We start from the raw sequence: 18,523 nt of genomic DNA on the forward strand, positions 1-18,523 counted from the left end.
TACTCATCGTTGTCAATATAATGGAATTTGATACGACTGTCATACAAGTGAGAGGTTTAGCTAGCTATAAAACAAGGTTCAATCCACTATTTTCTGCATAATAAAGTGCCTGTTCCAAGGCAGGAATATGACAGTTGTTATCAATTCGTTTGATGTGACTATATGGTTCATGATATGTTTCTTTTTTGTCTTAAAATAAAATTCCAAGGCACATTTTATGTCAATTTTGGATTAATAAATTGTGCTTAGGCTGCAACCTCAAAAATATGTTTTTCAACAGACAATCGGCATTCCTGCAGGTAAGTAACTGTGTTCCTCTTCTCGCCTATTTGTTTCTTCATTCGTATGATGGAGGGGACTGACTTCATACTTCTCCAAAAGACGGAAAAGATGCTAGCATTACCCTTTACATTTACTAGATATCACAGTCCGATAAAAATGTTGATGTTTCCTCATTTAATCATTCACAATTTGGACACTATGTTCAGGGCACATTTCCAAATGACCCAGATGTAAAGGGTTACTGCAGATGTAGATATGTCGGTTGCATATCTTGACAATCATCTAAACTTGACAGTGACAGACGGCCAGATGATACTTTACCACATTGCTATAATTAGGATTGTACTTTTTCATGAAACAAAATTCCCGCAGCAATTGCATATGGATCATTTATTTCAAACTTGGTAAGTTATTTTCAAGAAAACAAAAAATCCAGGAGCACTTGCAGAGGAAACATTTAATGATAATAATATTTAATAATACTCCTCTAACTTAAGACTGTGAATCGTCGAATTTTAGATATGGTCCCTATAGCCATGTTATTACGGGGGACCTCAATATCGTTCTCAAGACCGAAAGGTTAAAAACGTTTTGAAAAAAGGACCAAAATATCGTCCTCCATCTAAACTAGATTGGAAACAGTGTCGTCAGGTCATAAATGACGTCCTTTTATCGTATTGTAAAATTTGGTGCAAGCGGGAAAAATCTGATAAAAAATTTCTTGATTCTTATCTAAATAGATGTATGAATGTTGTGAATATTCGAATATCACATTTTGAAAATAATTTAGAAATAAATAAAAGAGTACATATTATAATACGCCCATTTCTAAAATAAGAAACCAACTTCAAGTACTCGCAAAGCGCTTTATGATTATACTTGCTGACAAAACAGCCAACAATGTAGTGACGGTATGCCGTAAATACTACACGGAAGTTCTGAAGAAAGAAATTTTAAATTCTTCTACATTGAAGTCCGTGCGCTTCACAGAGAGTCATATAGTAAACAATCATAGCATAACCACATTACAGCTAAAAGCCTCTTCTGCACATTTGAAGGTCACTACTATGTATGTGTTACCTAATCTACACACAAAATAGTAAAATATCGTTTCATCTCGGCCTCTAGTAAGTGTTCTACAACTAATCTTCAGTTCTTTTAACTAGTTCATCAACTCAAAGAATTTATCATTAACTTTTGTAATAACATACATGAAAATAGTGGAATTAACTATTTTGAGAGTGTAAAAAATTCTTTTGATGTTTTAGATAAATTACGGGCTTTTGGTGGTACTATTGATTCTGTTGACAGTTTTGACTTTTCAACTCTTTACACTTCCAAACAATCTTATCAAACAACTGTGATTGCAAATATATTTGCTGCAACTTATTTAAAGTCTTCTTCTCTAATGAGAAAGATAAATATGCTAGATATACTAACGGTGTGGAGCTGTTAATTTTCTCCTTGATAACATTTATGTACGTTTCGGCAATAAAGTTTAACGACAGGTTGTAGGTATTCCAATGCGCACTAAATGCTCCCCTTTAATAGCAGACTTGTTCTTGTGCTGGTATGAATCACAGTATATGACCAAACTCAGTAACGACCCGTCTAAATTTTATTGAAGTGATAAATTCAACAACAATTACCGTTATCTTGATGATATCTCTTCATTAAATAGTTCAGAATTTTCTAAATATAATGCCGACATTTACCCAAAGGAACTTACTCTAAATAAATCAAATATAAACGGTAATAACTGTCCATTCCTAGATTCAGATATTTCAGTTTTACACGGGAAACTCTACAGACAATTTTACGACAAAAAGGACGATGTTTCGTTCCCTATTGTTAATTTTCCTTTTTCGGACAGTGATGTTTCTTTGGCACCATCTTACGGTGTTTATATATCACAATTCGTTCGCTATGACCGTGTCTGTTGTGACGTTTTGGATTTCAATGAACGTAATCTATGTATAACTGGTAAATTAGTAAGTCACGGATTTCGTTACCACAAATTACTTAAAACCTTTACTAAATTCTTCCATAGATTCAAAGATTTGGTTTGGAAATTTGGCTGTACCTGTAGAAAATTTATTTTAAACGGGATAGCACATCCTAACTTTTACGGAAATGTTGTTTACTGGATAAAATTATCGATCCTTTAAATAAACTTATTCTAAAATATTACCAAATCAGCACTGTAATTAGAACTTTGAATATTATTTTTATTGGTATAAATATTGATTTTGTTATCAGTAAATTAAAATGAAACTAAAGTTTATTTTTATATACGTATGCACATTCATGGCACTACAATCTGTCGATACCTGTATCTTGGCATTGTACAAGGTCATGTTTTTTCTCTGTTAATGACATTCTTACACTAAATCCATTGGATGTTGGATGTTTACTGATTGATATTTTAGTCTTAGATGCATGATTTTTCTATTAGTTGATATTAGCTTTGCACTAGCTGTCAGTAACTGTGAGTACTCTCAGATCTGTACTTTTTTGTTTAGGGATGTTTAAATACCCTGCCACGTCCGGTTTGTGTTTTTGTTAGATGTTTTCCTGCTTTGTATCGATCTGAGGTGTTAAGCCCTTTTAAACTGATTTGTATAGCTTGTTCTTATGTTCTACTGTTACACCACTGTCCAAGTTAGGTGGAGCGCCAACAAACTCCGCCACATTCTATATGTGCCTGTCCCACGTCAAGAGCATGTAATTCGGTGGTTGTCGTTTGTTGCTGTATGTCATATTTGGTTTTCGTTTATTGTTTTTTACATAAATCAGGCCGTTTTCTCGTTTGAATTGTATTTTGTCATTTTGGGGCCTTTTACAGCTGACTCTGCGGAATGGGTTTTGCTCATTGTCAAAAGCCGTACGATGACCAATAGTTGTAAACTTCTATATCGTTTTGTCTTTGGTGGAGAGTTGTGTCATTGGCAATCATACCTCATCTTCTTATTTTTATTTATATTTTAAAGCTGATAAGTTATTTTCATGAAACAAAAATTCTAGCAGCACTTGCATAGCGAGCATTTATTTCAAATTTAATAAGTTATTAGAGGAATTCTGCTGCATCAACAGTAATCAAAACAAGAATTATTACTGGAAAGTAGAGTAATGTATTTGAAAGATGAATGACAACATCATGATTTGGTTGTCCGATATAGAATTAATGTGTTACTCATGACCATGGATATGTTTCATTTCTCATAACCACAAAATCGTCCTTTTTTTCCTAGTTTATGATATTATCTTATCGAATTGTCATCGGATTTGTACTTCTTTCACCAGCAACACAACGGATGCAACTGGTGAAGCAGGAACGACTGATCCTACTCAAACACCTGAGTTCATCACCGATTTGTTCGTTGTGTCAAAGTTAAACGTACTTGATTTTCATTTATCAGAATTAAGGATGTAGTCATGTCGGGTTTAGGAATTTTTGTCAGATGTTCGGACTTCTTGGGTTTTTCCCTATGATACAGGGTAAAATATTTTGCCCCATATCGCCCACTTTTCTTTTCATATAAGACTACAATAGCTCATAAAAGGTCATTTATCAAAATTTTTGCAGATTCTATATCTATTTTCTTGCGATTTTAGACCCAAATAATTCCAATGCTAAATATATGATAAAAGTCCGAGTCAGCCTTTTCCCGCCATATCTAAAAAAATAAATATCGCGAATCTTGTTTTAGTTGATATTCCAAAAGAACACAATACAGACTTGATGATCCGGACAGTCTTCTTTAGAAAGTGGCGTAGAAGTATAAATCTTAGTAATAAAGTGAACTATGAATATCTTAGTTACATACCAAGGAGTTTGAGTAGCTGCTTTGTATTTTTGATGAAGACATCTGTTTTTAAACTTTTGAAATTTAGTTGGAATGACTATAAGATAAATGTCTAGCCATATTTGGTAATTTGAAGATACATGAAGAGTGATAAAAGACACATTGACGTTTTTTAGCTTATACTTTGTATCAAAGAACAACAACATCAAAAAAAGAAAAAGTGTTTAACTTTTTGTTTTTACGTGTTTCCTAATTTCTGTCGTACTAATTAATTGATAGAATCCATAAAAAAAATGTTAACGTTGTGTGACCAGTATTTGATTTTGGGCACACGTTATTTCGACCCTTTAGTCGTGATCAGCCGGATATTATATGGTTGGGGAATTTGCACACGTGCAATTGGACGTCAATGTTTAGATCCTGCAATACATAAAGCACAATTACCTCTTTAATCATCATATCAAGCATGTGTCTCATTCTAATTATATCAATATAATAAATAGCTCCAAGTTTTCAAACTACACGTGTTAAATCCAAGAACATGCTTTTTGTCAAAGGAGAAGGTCCGATAAGGGCTAATTTCGGCCTACAATTCGGAGTACATCTGATAAAAGATTTTTGACATTTTTGAAACACTCCAGTGTCTACTTAAGTCGATTCAATTAGTCTATGTTAAAGATTTTAACCAATTTGGTCATTAAAGACTCAAATTCAAGCTGAAATATGAAAAATCTATCAAATATGCCATAAAACGTCACTTTTCAGATGGCTTTTGTCTAAAATGGAAGTGGCTGCATTCGTGTTCAGTCTCAACATTTATATATGTTATGTATTATCATTAAATACAACATATATTTAAATATTAAGACTGAACACAAGTGCGGCCAATTCCATTTTAGACAAAATCCGTCTTAAAATTAACACAAATGCTAATATTGTGAAAATTGCAGTATTTTTGCATGAAAAAATGATGCTAGTACCTGATGCATGTCCATTGTATTGTCAAAAACAGCCCATATTCATGTAACACAAATATTTTACTTTCCAATAAATAGCTATAAGTGACATTTTTAACTACTTTGTAAAATCGCTATATTTTGGGGCCAAAAAGGGGTCTTACCGGACCTACTCCTTTATATAAGACAATTTGTTTTCACCCGTAAAACAAATATTCACAAATGTACCAACAAATGATATACAAAATGCCTTTAAATTTGAAACAACTTACACTTTATAAATATTGCCATACTGTCAGCCACTGCATGGTGTATAGCTGAAAATAAAGATGATAATCTTGAGCATTTTTTTAATTTAACTATTTGTCTTAAATATATGCACCCATAGCATAGCTTAAATCAGCATATAATTTTCATCTGAACTTGTCGTAATAGTTTCTGCAACTAGATACTAGTCATGTCCAATACTTTCTGTCTTCAATTTATCAAAATATTGCAATAATTGTTCATGTATTATAACTTAAGAAACAGAAATCGGAAACGATTTTATTGTAACTCTACTTGCAAAATTGTTCCTTTCCTTTTGGACTAACTAGGTTGTTTTATATGAAATCGTATTTCTTTTATACTAAAAGTAAAGGCGTATACCAGCTGTTTGCCTTACATAACGATAAAGACCTTTTTTAGTACATTGTATACTAGAAACTCCAATTCATTTAAAAAAAAAATACAATGTGTAACTTGTACCCTTTGGCACGTACATGATGTCGCATTGCACCATGGATATCATATCACTTGTCCTAATGACAGCACTAACCCCTTCGTTGCATCTGATCTCTGTTTAGATTCCGATTGTAATTACTCCAATGTATATGCATAGACTTATGATACTAAACTGTGGACATCGGCATACATGTACTACTTTCATTTAAATTGTTTGGACTTGTCCAAAAAGTGGTCTCTAGTCCTCTTCAAATCAAGTAAAAAAATATTTTACTTAGTCTTTGTACGTTTAAAGTTTTTTTTTAATACAATTAAGAACAAACATGACTTTGGTTTATACTCCATGAATATGCTAGAAAAGTTAGATAACATTACCCTTCGACACATTGGAACTTGCACTAAAAAGAATAAAAGGCTGTTCTGTGATATTTTCCTCATACTGACAGTTGCCTTCAGCATCTCCAACAAGTAACAAACCCTCGTCTGTCTCACATTTATCTGATTTATCATTTCTTATGTAAAATCGTCTACTATAGTTGCCGGCATGACGATCAGCTTTCCCATGTATACTACAAGTGTATAAAAAGCTATTATATTAAATAAAATAAATGAATCTCCAATAACATTTCATAGAAAAAATATTTAATAGGCATTAGTTATGAATTAGAAAAAATAAGATTTTTTTTTTTTGTTTCAATCATATATAAAATCGAAATAATAATATTTTGCTATTAGCTATCAGTTTGATTCAATTTCGTCAAAATATGCTAAAAATAAAGATCGATAATGTATTATTCGGCTTGCAAGTCAATAATTCAACCTCATTTGAATCTAAAATCATGCATTCTTCAATTAAACCTTTAGTGAAGATGGGCTGCGCATGTGTTCAACGTGTGGTTCATTTATTAAAAAGCCCACAAAAATCATTCTTAGATAAGTGAAAAGATGATGATTGGACGTGGTTGTCTGTCTATTTATATTTATATTTATGTTTATTTTGGGTTATATGAACGTTGGTATTCTTCGGAGGTCATTTCTATAGATAATTATATGGTGTCTAATCTAAAATACACACGAAATGCTGATACATTATAACGACTTCATGTATTGTAATTTTTTTCTTTTTGGCCTTTTTATAATTTGAATATAAGTTTTAGTATATTATAAAACAAATATGAGAATTTATGTCAAATAGGTGAACATAAATTTGACAGTTAATGCCGTTGTAAGCCAACAGAATGTGTAGTAATTATGTTTAACCAGTACTCAAATATTTGATACAATTATTCCTATTCGTGCACTACATAAAATCAGATAAATGTGAGACAGACGAAGGTTTGTTACTTGTTGGAGATGCTGAAGGCAACTGTCAGTATGAGGAAAATAGCCCCCGATTTTCCCTGCGATTTAATGCCCCCACTTGTTGGTCAAATATCTAATTACGATTTGCGAAACAGTAATAATTATGTAGTACCAAGTTTTAGACTAGATATAACCAGAAAATCTTTTTTGCCATCTACTACTATTGAATGGAATAACCTAAACCCCGACATACGTACGTCCAAAAATATAAATATTTTTAAACGAAAGATGAAGTCTAAATTGATACAGCCACCCTCCTATTTCAGTTGTGGTGATAGAAATCTTAATATCATTCATACACGTTTGAGAAATATGTGCAGTTCTTTAAATTCAGATTTACATCGTGTTAATATTAAACCCAGTCCAGCATGCAGCTGTGGCCACCCTGTTGAGGATAGTATTCACTATTTTTTTGAGTGCCCTTTTCACAACGAAGCAAGAGAAATATTGTTTTCAAAATTAGAAAGGCATGCTATATCCATTGAGCTTCTATTGGCTGGTGACGGTGACCTTTCTTTTCAGCAAAACAAAGAAATTTTTGAGTCTGTACAAGCATATATCAGAATAACACAAAGATTTAAAACAATCAATTAACATTCTGAATTCCTACTTTCCAACTCTTCACTCCAGTCCAGTTTTATATATAATTCCATATTATATTATTTTTTTTGTATTTTTTTTGTTTTTTGTTTTTTGTATTTTGTTTTTGTATGCAATTTGTATTTATACATGCATTCCTACTATGTTTTTCGTCATTATCTAATGTACTTTGTGTTTATATTTATATAGGGAGAGGACGTCACTAATGTTGTTATAACTTGTGTCCAATCCCTTTTGCTACTTTTGCAAATAAAATATGTTTAAATTATAAAATAAACTTTAAAAACGGTAAAGTTATTTCGCTGAAAAAAATGAGCATAAGTTTTTTTTTCTGTAACGACGACCATCGCAAGTCAGTTTAGAATAGGTTTGCCATGAATATCGAGATCAAAGTACCTGTATTACTGTCAGTTTTGCCATTTGATGTTTTTTGTTCGTTTTTAATTTTTTTTCCCCTCTAGTCAACAATACGAATTGATATTTTATTCTCATATTTTCATCAAATATTTTTTCAGTTTAGTCATACCTCATGTCGAGGAATAGGAGAAGCATTTTTAGTTTCTGAGTGACCGGCATACAGTAAGAGTGTAATAACAAATGGTAATATTAATTCACATTGCAGTTACTCTTGTATGAAGAAAAAGAGACGTTGGATACACGGAAGAGAGACAGTAGCAAACATAAATCGTCAAGTTGACTTCTAGAATACGGTTCCAAACAAAACTTTGGTCCACAAACAAAATGTTGAAATAGTTTTCCTTTCTCTTTACAAAAGGAGCGTTAGCTGTCAAAATCATGTTAACCGATTTCAATCAAATTTTCATATACGATAAATAATATACTAAAACGCATATCCAACTTTCAAAAAGTCCTAAAGAAACAGTTACCAATGCATTGATTCGTTAAAATGTATTAGCATTTATTGTGTATTTTATACTAAAAACCATTTATTAACCACCTAGATTACCTCCGAAGAATGTAAGCGGTCATTTGACCCGATATAACATAACTATGATATAAATAGACAAGCCAGCACGCGTAATCGTATAAAGACGATTTATCTCAAGGTCTGTTAAATTTCATGTAAAAGATTAAAAAAATATCTTTCATGTTTTTATGTTAATAGTATGTCTATTTAATAGCTGATTATGCCTATCACATACGTAACCCTTTTACAGCTAAGGGTCAAATTAAGATAGCATGGATATGGATTAAAATGAGTCGGATTATTAACTTGCAAGCCAATAATGCATCAGTGATGTTTCTTAGCTTATTTTGACATATTCGATCACACTGATTGCTAATATCGAAATATTAATTAAAAAAATCCTCTTTTTTATATTTTTATCGTGTCACCCTTTTAAATCGTAGATAATGTTCCTATAGGACGCAGTAATAAGAGGAGAAATCACAGAAAAATATTAAAACGTTGGGCGACATTGAATAATAGAAACGTAATATACGGAATAGATTCTCCAATGATATTTTTAGTGAGCAAACTAGTGTAACTTTTAAGTTCTACATCGTATGATATCATTAATAAATTATTAAACCAGAAGCTACTTGCACCGGTTGTAGCGGAAGTCTTTGCTAGATGTCGATCACAGTTAATCTGTTCATTGAAGAACACAGCTGTGGGGTAATATCAACACACTATAAAAATTATATCTGGCAAAATAATCTAACGGATATTGTCATAAATAGTATTGTTGCCTCTTATGTATGCAGTTACGTGGTTTAGTGTCTTCAATATTATAATTAGTTAACACAAAATAAAATGAATTTAACGGTGAAACCTTACCCAACAACAGAAAAGTGTGTAAAATCTATGTCTTTATTCAGGTCACTGTAACTACTATTGATGAGTCGACTCTTATCAAACCAGCTTGTCTTGTTTGTTTCACTTCCATTAAACAAAAAAAATGCCTTTTCAATACCGCTCACAAAAAGTGATATTCTAACCTGAAACAAGTTAATGATATATAGATTAAAAGATATTCTGCAACCACTTTAATTCACTGGTCGGTTATAGCAAATTTGTTATCGTTATAAGTCCCAATTATCAGGTTGTCTGCAAATTGATATTGTAAAATATCAACTACGAGTCACAATATGAAACTTTTTGTCGAGTAAGCACAGCGAAAACGGCTTCATATTGTGTCGAGCAGCTGATATTTTATAGAAATAGATTACCTTAGTTGTATTTGGCAAAACTATTAGAAATTTTTGGTCCTCAATGCTCATCAACTTCGTACTTTATTTGGCCTTTTTAACATTTTTTTATTCGAGCGTCACTGATGAGTCTTTTGTAGACGAAAGGCTCGTCTGGCGCAAATATAAAATTTCAATCCTGGTATCTATGATGAGTTTATTTACAATATAAATATGCAGACAACCAGATAATCGAATTATCGGGTTGTATTTGCGTATTTTGCGTAATAAAAACAAGTGTTTTGTTTGTTTCACCAACAAACCGGAAGATCACGGGTTTCGGGTTATACCTATCAACGTCGGTTCGTTCATTATGACGTCCATGATCAAAGTTATCAAGGCCGGTTCAATGTATTTGACGTCACAAAGCCGTGATATCTAATACCATGAAGAGCTGAGCAGAGTGATACAGACAGTGGGACGACCGATAAATATATTTCCATATACTAGTATAGCAACAAGTAATATTTGAAATGTAGAAGATGGTTACAATGTTTAACACGAATATTTTCTTCGAAAGAATTTTAAATCATTGTAGAAACAAAAGTCGAAAGAAGTATCTTTGCCTGTGATATAATTCAATTCTTGATAATGCACATGTCAAACCAATATATTGCTAGACCATATACAGCAAATTATTAGCACAGAACTTGAAAAAGGACAATTCCGTGGTTTCTTTTTAAAAAAGATATTCGGTTTTGTAATTTAGTATTCCAATCCCATGTACACATGTTAGAAACAAATTTAAAATAAATACCAAATCTATTTCTACATTGGACCAGTTGTTGACGATATCTGACTTGAAATGTTTCTTCACTTGGTATTTCGAACATTGTAATGACATGGCTTCTTTGTCATTCACATTTAATGAATCGTTAGACATGAACAAATCGTAAGCACTACCATTTCCTGTAAAGGAATATAACAATAGTTTAAATGATGACAGAAAGACCACATTTTGAGAAAAAAAATCTTTGTGTTTCTTTTATGGTGAAATTTCGTAAGGAAATGAAGGAAACATCACTTGATATATATTTCTAAAGGCATATGCACATAATTTGATGTTATTCTATATATAGATGTTTTGTATGTGGATTCCCAAAGTTTTTGTTGAGTTTATCTGCTGGAATATTGCGCAGGCAACTAGTGTGTCGGTACATTTTGACTGAACATTTTCGATTACACGCTAATTAATTGTGCTATAGGCAAGGCTGTAACTTCCTATGACATTGCTTTTGGTGTACTGTTTATGCTTTTTATATCATGCATTTCAGTTTATTTTGTAAATTTGGCTTTTATATTTTTTGACCATGAGCTTATCTGATGAAGATTATTTCATGTATATTAAGCTTTGAGATCATACGTTAAATTCCCACGTCTATGTAGAACGGGCTAATGGTTGACTGGTCCGTCCATCAAGGAAATACGGTTTATGTACTTAAAGAAATAAAAGTTTACAAATTATTTCAAAATGAAGTATATAAAGTTTGTAGTGTTTATACTAAATTTTCTGAATATAAACTGCCAACGCCATGGCAAAAAAAGAAAAAAAGAACAAACAACAAACAACAGTATTCAAAACAAAGTATAAATAACTGAAGACTGAGCAACACGAACCCCGCCAAAAGTCGGGGTGATTTCAGGAGTTCCGGAGGGGTAAGTAGATCCTATTCCACATGTGGCACACGTTATGTTACTCATATAAGTACAAACCCGTAGGTCACATTCGAGGAAAAGAGGACGGGTTTGGGGTTACGACAATTCGAAATTATTCGTTCTTCATCGATGTCTGTGAAACAAATATTCCATAACGGTCAACCAACTTGTGATGGCGTTCGTAAAAATTTTAATTAGATGATTACAACTTCGCTACTTGGAACTCTTGGTTTAATAGCTCCCTTGTGAGGAGCAACCCTCTATAAGGATATCATAATAGGAAATGCAAGCTCTATAATATCGAATCAACTGGGAGATATACACTCCATATGCTAGCGTTGTTGAAGTGTTACTATATAGAAATTGAAAGTTCACAATTGGGACGCTAAAATCATCTTTTCAAAGTTTTGTTGTCAACCAACTCCCATGGTCAATTTCTAGATAAAAGTTGACCTTAACAATTGGTGAGAAAAAACTGTTTTTCTTTAACTTGCATAATAAAACGAAATGTTTGGCGAAACTTTTTGAATACCTGAAAAGAAAGAAAAATCACTTGATATATGTCTTTCTTTAAGGAATTGTTTGTTTCTGGTATCATAGAAATGAATGATAAATATAGATTACCTCCAGTTGCTATTTTGTAGACAAGAGCCCAGCATTCCTCTTCACCTCGAGACATACAAATATGCAGATTCACAGCTGCATAAATTATCAAAACTGTAAATTATTATTATTTACATTAATTAATTAATAAACTTTATGCAAACTTCTAAATTCTACCTGATTATAAAATGACACACCACATCGATAACGTTTGTAATGTTTACAATGCCTAATAAGAAATTATTTTATAGATAATTCATTGTATCTTATATACCTATATGGAGTTATTTGCTTTCAGAACGATAAGGTCATTCTTTGAAGAAACAATCCGGACGATACCAAGTTTGAATGAAAAGTGATTCTATGCATAAAATAATTACCTGTGTTAGGTCATTATTTACCCCGATTTTAATGCAAACTAATCTGTTAAAACATCATTTGATGTTGCCAAATAGGAGTTTTCCATACAACTTTCCATTTTGAATATTCCTAAAAGGTTTAAGGCAGAAACAAACCTTTACTCCATATATCAGTTTGAAATACTAGTACCAGAGAAATGTCTATAATTAAAATATGGTCGGTCTTTCATTTAAATAAACCTGACACCCCTCGGTGTGTTATACGACAAGAAAAACCTGAAAATATGCATTATCTGTAACATATACTTTAGTGATAATGTAGAAGCATGATCACAAGGTACAATCAATAATTTGTCTGTAAAAATGGGTAGAAATAGTTTGTCTTGTATATTACAGGACTCTGCAACACTGTGCAATTCATAGGAGATTAAAATTATTCATGTATGTTAAGCCATCTACTTCTAGGTATCCGTGTATATAATGCCATGAATATGAAGTTTTAATTATTTCAATATAATGTTTAAACATCTGCATCTTGTCTTTGGTTATTCTCGTGTCCACGAAGCCGGTAAAATCAAGCTATAAATAAGAATATCAATTGTACTATTATTAAAATAAAATTTACAATTATACCGAAATTGGAAACGGTAAACGTTCCCTATCGAATCTGAACATTTCCAAGTATACAAAAGATTCATTCAACAGTGGATGGGAAGTAGAAAATGAAAGCAGAAGCATAGAAGAATACAATATATTTCTTTAATTGAGATTTAAAGTAAGAATATAATTCGAACAGAGCAGTTAAGACAATAATTAATAAACAAAACAAGGACAATAGTATCAAAACTGTTGTAACACTCCCAAACGTGTCCATCCCCCAAACGTGTCCATCCCCCCAAACGTGTCCGATGCCCCCAAACATGTCTATTTCCCCCAAACGTGTCCTAAAAAGTTGATATCGCCCAAACGTGTCTGATTTCATAACCCCTAAACGTGTCCGATGCTTGTTATTCGCCAAAACGTGTCCACTTTAAAACGCCTAAACGTCTAAAAACTTTAAGCTCTATTATGTTCTCATTGACGTCAATAACATAGGAAAATGTCGGGTTTCAGTTGGATCCAAAATAAGATTAAAGCCGCTTTCAGAAGACATAAATCCTGAAGTATTTTTGGGCACAATTTCCAGAAATTAAAGAAGAAAATTCAAAATTCATTAGCATTAGTTTGTTCCACCCCAGTTCTTTATATTTAGCATGGCATAATTGCAAGATTGAAAGGAACAGACTTGAAAGAAGAAAATTCTAAATTTATTTAGCATTAGTTTGTTCAACCCAAGTTTTTTATATTTAGCATAAATGCAAGATTTATTAGCAACATATAGATAACTTTTGACTGTTGCTTGCATAAAGTCTAGTGGCAAATATTTCATGCATATTTAGAGCGAACATAAAGATTAGTTTAGTACAGTTAAATTAATCCTTTACTAAGTAATTTATTTTGTACTAATAAACTGCGGTGATGCCTTACTTTATTAATTATGTATGAGTATATTGCACGGCCGGCTTCCTGCAGAGGAATTTTCAATTTTTTTGAACAGTTTTGATTTTTTAAAAACTCTTGAAATTATAAACTGAAATCAGGTTTTATATCATAAATTTTGGGTTTCGAGCATCACTTGAAGACACACAAACAATAGACATTACGTCCAGTGGCAAAAATTCTTCCATAATAAGGACGACAACATATTAACAATAATACTATAGGTAAGTTCTATAAAGAGAGGCGGAAGAATGATATCCGGGACTTTGGGATTGTATCATTATTGTTCCGATAATTTGGGATTGGGCCTTAATGTGTACGGTTGTTAGGAATATACACTAATCGGGACTCGGAATTAAATAATTTTTGGGAGCGGGGAAAGACCGCTTTCTTTTTTTCGGGACTTCAGTATGACATTCCTTCATTCCCCTTTATATAATAGAGGCCGTTTGAAATTAAAGTTGGGGAAATTCTAACTGCCACTAGATAATAAGGGTATATGTCATTATGTGTAGGGACAAAAATGTTGCCTTGCAGCATACCACCGACGACACCCTGAAAGAGTTTTTACAAGGATTTTAATGTGCAGAGAGTGGGAATTCTCCCTACGGGAGGTATCTGATTTAATGTCCACATCATTACATAACATTGCTGCGTACTTTACATCCCACACAGTCAATCGGGGGTCCCAATTTGGCACGGGTTATACTATTAATTTCATAAAGACCTAAATGACTATATTTCAATTTGCAATCAAATAGTTAAAGGAGTATACGTCAATGAAAGATCAATAACCAAATAATGGTAGACACGTTTGGGTGTTTATAAATATGACACGCGTTAGCGCCCTTTTACAACTAGATATGTTTTTGAGTTCAGTGACGTTATATGGACACGTTTTGGGGAATCGGACACGTTTGGGGGGATGGACACGTTTCTGAGTGTTACATAAAGATTCGGAAAAAAGACAGAAGTATTTACAGGAAGAAGTGACATTTTTCTCGATCTTTTTTATTTAAAGAATTTCAAAAAGCCGACAACGTTACCACCTAACGTCAAATTTCTCATTGATCCAGCCAGTTCTCGTAGTAACGTCAGACAATCTATTAGAATTTTGTAGTACTCTAATATATTTCAAAGATAATGGCAGATAGTAAAACTGATGTTGATGTTGATGATATAGAAGAAATTATAATTAGATTACTATCTAAAATTGACGTCGGTTAAAGTATAAAAGAAAACAGAACGGATAAAATAGACAGTATACAGTATAGATCAAAACTAAGCGAGTTTTAAAGAAGTAAAGTATCAAGCATTGAAATGGAAATTGATGCTGTGAAAAAAGAACTCATATAAGAAAAGACGCTAAAGAATTTAAGTTAGAATTCAGTAAGGCAAGACAAGATATTAAAAAGATTAATGATACCTGCGACCCAGCCGATGAATCCAACGTTTCTAATACGCGACAAGACCTTCAATGCAGATCAAAAACGAATGATTTAGTCTTTAGTGGAATTGAGGAGAAAATGGATAAAAATACCAAACTCGTCATTCAAAACTTTATTTCAATGGACCGGAAGGAAGATTTCAAAAGAAATACAGTTTGGAATTAATTATAGGTTTGGCAGAGTAGGTAATATTAAAGGTTAACCAAGGCCTAGTGTTGTGGATATACTTTTTAACGAAGACCTGAGCACAGTATTATAGACAAGTCCTAATATAAAAGAAAAACCTTTAAATAGAATTTAATTTACAATTCACACTAGAAATTGAAGAGGCGAGAAGAAAATAATATCCTGTCAGGACAGAAGCCAAAAAATAGAAAAAAGCTAATTTTGTTCGCGATAAAGTGATAATCGACGGCAAAAACTGTCATCTTTCGTTGCATAATAATGTTTTATAAGGAAGAGTTATCAAATTGTTACGGCATATCGAAAACGAAAGTAATTTTGTCATGTGGATTAAAATTTCATCTTAAAACACGAAATTATTACGGCGATGTCATACTTAGTTCGGTTTATGTTCCGCCAAAAAATACAAAATACAGTTACTCTGATGCTTTTCAAAAAATCAAAAGGGATATATTAAAACATTCCTTTGAAAATAAATACGCATGTCTGGCTGGTGATTTAAACAGCAGAACACCAAAAGACTTAAATTATATAATTGCCGAGGAAAACAATCTTGACGATATAATTATTGAATTATCCCTCACTGAAGAAAATTATCTGCACACACTTGACAATATTAGTTGTCATAGAACTAGGATCAATATGGATAAAACAAAATATAATTATGGTAATTTACTTTTAGACATATGTAGATACGCTGTTCTGTACATTGTTAACGGACGAATATGTGATAACATTGCTGGTAAACTTATAAGTAAAACAGTAGACTATTTCTTGGCATCAAAAGACCTTTGAAGTATTATCTTAAATTCTGATGTATTAGATTTTAGTAAATTATTTTCAGACGTGCACTGTCCTTTTGGACATTTGATTAAACATAAATATGCCATGCAACTGTATCAACCTATCTAACAGCCGAGGTCAGATTAGGGATTTTTGGTATGATTATAACATCAGTAGTACCTACTGTATTGCACCAGATGCACATTTCGACAATACATTTCTATAAACAGTATATATACTGATGTCCGGAGTGAAAATATTTGAAAATCCAAATCCTTAAATAGCTATATATAGATGCTGATGATGATGGATGTTAAACATCCAGTGACAAATTAAATGCATATTCAGGACAAGATAATGTTAATGCGATATGAATCTGAACCCTGCTTCGTACAAGACAGACACGCTGAGACGGGTTTTAAACGTGCTAGTTCACACAGTAACAGTCCACAGAAAAACCTGTCACCCTACTTGGATTCAATATTCTGGCTCAGCGCCGACCAGTCTTTGCTTTTACTCCTTAACGCCTTGTGCTTAGCGGAAAATTTGCAAATAACAATTTTAATGTCATTGGTTTAACCCGGTCGGGGATCAAAACCACGACCTCCCCGACTCAAGGCGAACACGCTACCAAGAGTCCACCGAAGCGGTCAAACCCTAATAAAAACTTTGACGAAGCTATCAAACCTTAAAGTATCAACAGGATAGTCAAACTCGGAAAACGAACCAGCGCTGCGCTATGCAAATGAGGGAAATGCAAATTCATTAGTTTATATTATTTTAACAAATTTCTAAAATTAATGACATGGTCACAAAATTAGACAAACCCCTGCCTTTTATCATTGCACGGGAGAGAAATATGGTTTTAATCACCTCAACCATAGAAAATAAAGCTATTCTAATGTATGAAGTTTATTGATTTTTATTTGACAATTTGTAGCGTCAATGACGATGGTGTATCAATATGCATCTCCTGTACTTCGAACGTGAAAATGCTCTGTTTCATTCTGGTCATGTTGGCAAATAAGAACGATTACTTGGAGATACAATTTTGCAAAAAGAAATATTTAATTTTAATGCAACTAACTTAGGAGTATAAACATAAAGCGGATGCATGAAAAGTTAAAAAGAATAACAAAACTAAACTAATTATCAATTTATTATTATCTTTATAATGAAACACTCTGGATATTTGTATTTTACGCTTCGTTTCCTATTCCCGTGTTAAAATTTGACACGGTTTCTATTATCCGATAAATTAATTGACAATTGGATGATGTGTAATTGAGTTCAATAAATCACCTGTAAATCAATAATGTAAACATTTTTACTATTTCCGTTTTCAGTATTTCATTGCAGTCATAATGTTTAACAACAACAGTTGTTTGCTGCTTTGTCAACAGGTGCAAACTAAAAAATTGTGTAAAGTTACGTTCGAAATGATTACACTTATCAACAAGATTCATGCATTTTAACAAACAAAATCGGAAAACAATTCCACAGATTTTGTTAATCTCTTCTGCTTCAAAATTTCGGTAAGAGGAAGAGAAGTCGCTAAGGACTTTTCTCCTTCCTGTTATTTAAATTCTTTAAAATATTCATAACATCTCGGTCTTTGACTTGTTAAGGTATTTTCCTACAACATGGCCACGTGGATCATAACTATACATCGAATTACCACAGTCTCAAGAACTAGGAGTGCTGTTTTTCATTACCAATGTCGACAGCAATAGATTAAATGCATTTAAATTCACGATTATATCTATTTAGATGTTGATATAGTAAACATTTATCTGCTCTTTTTTCGGGTTGTTGTCTCTTTGACATATTCGCCATTTCCATTCTCAATTTTATTTTATACTGTGATGCCTACGGAAGCGGCACAGATATTCCTTAGTGCGTTTATATAAGGCACACACAGTTTCTTCCACGACTGAACACCACATCCCGGCCTAGTTCATCTTTTCAAATAAACTAACTATAGACATGAAGTTTTTCATTTAAAGTCGTTT

The 18,523-nt window shown here is 32.5% G+C and overlaps 1 protein-coding gene across 1 annotated transcript in view; it reads right to left on the reverse strand.

The window, feature by feature from the left end:
• The window catches only part of LOC127719654 (uncharacterized), a 33,606-nt gene that overhangs the window by 13,648 nt on the left and 1,435 nt on the right, over positions 1 to 18,523 (reverse strand). Inside the window, exons 2-6 of the mRNA XM_052225882.1 lie at positions 12,221 to 12,313; positions 10,698 to 10,849; positions 9,531 to 9,691; positions 6,143 to 6,336; positions 5,317 to 5,361 (exon numbers count right to left, since the gene is read on the reverse strand). Of these exons, the coding sequence (XP_052081842.1) occupies positions 5,317 to 5,361; positions 6,143 to 6,336; positions 9,531 to 9,691; positions 10,698 to 10,849; positions 12,221 to 12,313 (645 nt within the window). The remainder of the gene's footprint in view (positions 1 to 5,316; positions 5,362 to 6,142; positions 6,337 to 9,530; positions 9,692 to 10,697; positions 10,850 to 12,220; positions 12,314 to 18,523) is intronic.

The sequence above is a fragment of the Mytilus californianus genome, unplaced genomic scaffold, assembly GCF_021869535.1.
Source record: "Mytilus californianus isolate M0D057914Y unplaced genomic scaffold, xbMytCali1.0.p SCAF_11, whole genome shotgun sequence".
Taxonomy (NCBI): domain Eukaryota; kingdom Metazoa; phylum Mollusca; class Bivalvia; order Mytilida; family Mytilidae; genus Mytilus; species Mytilus californianus.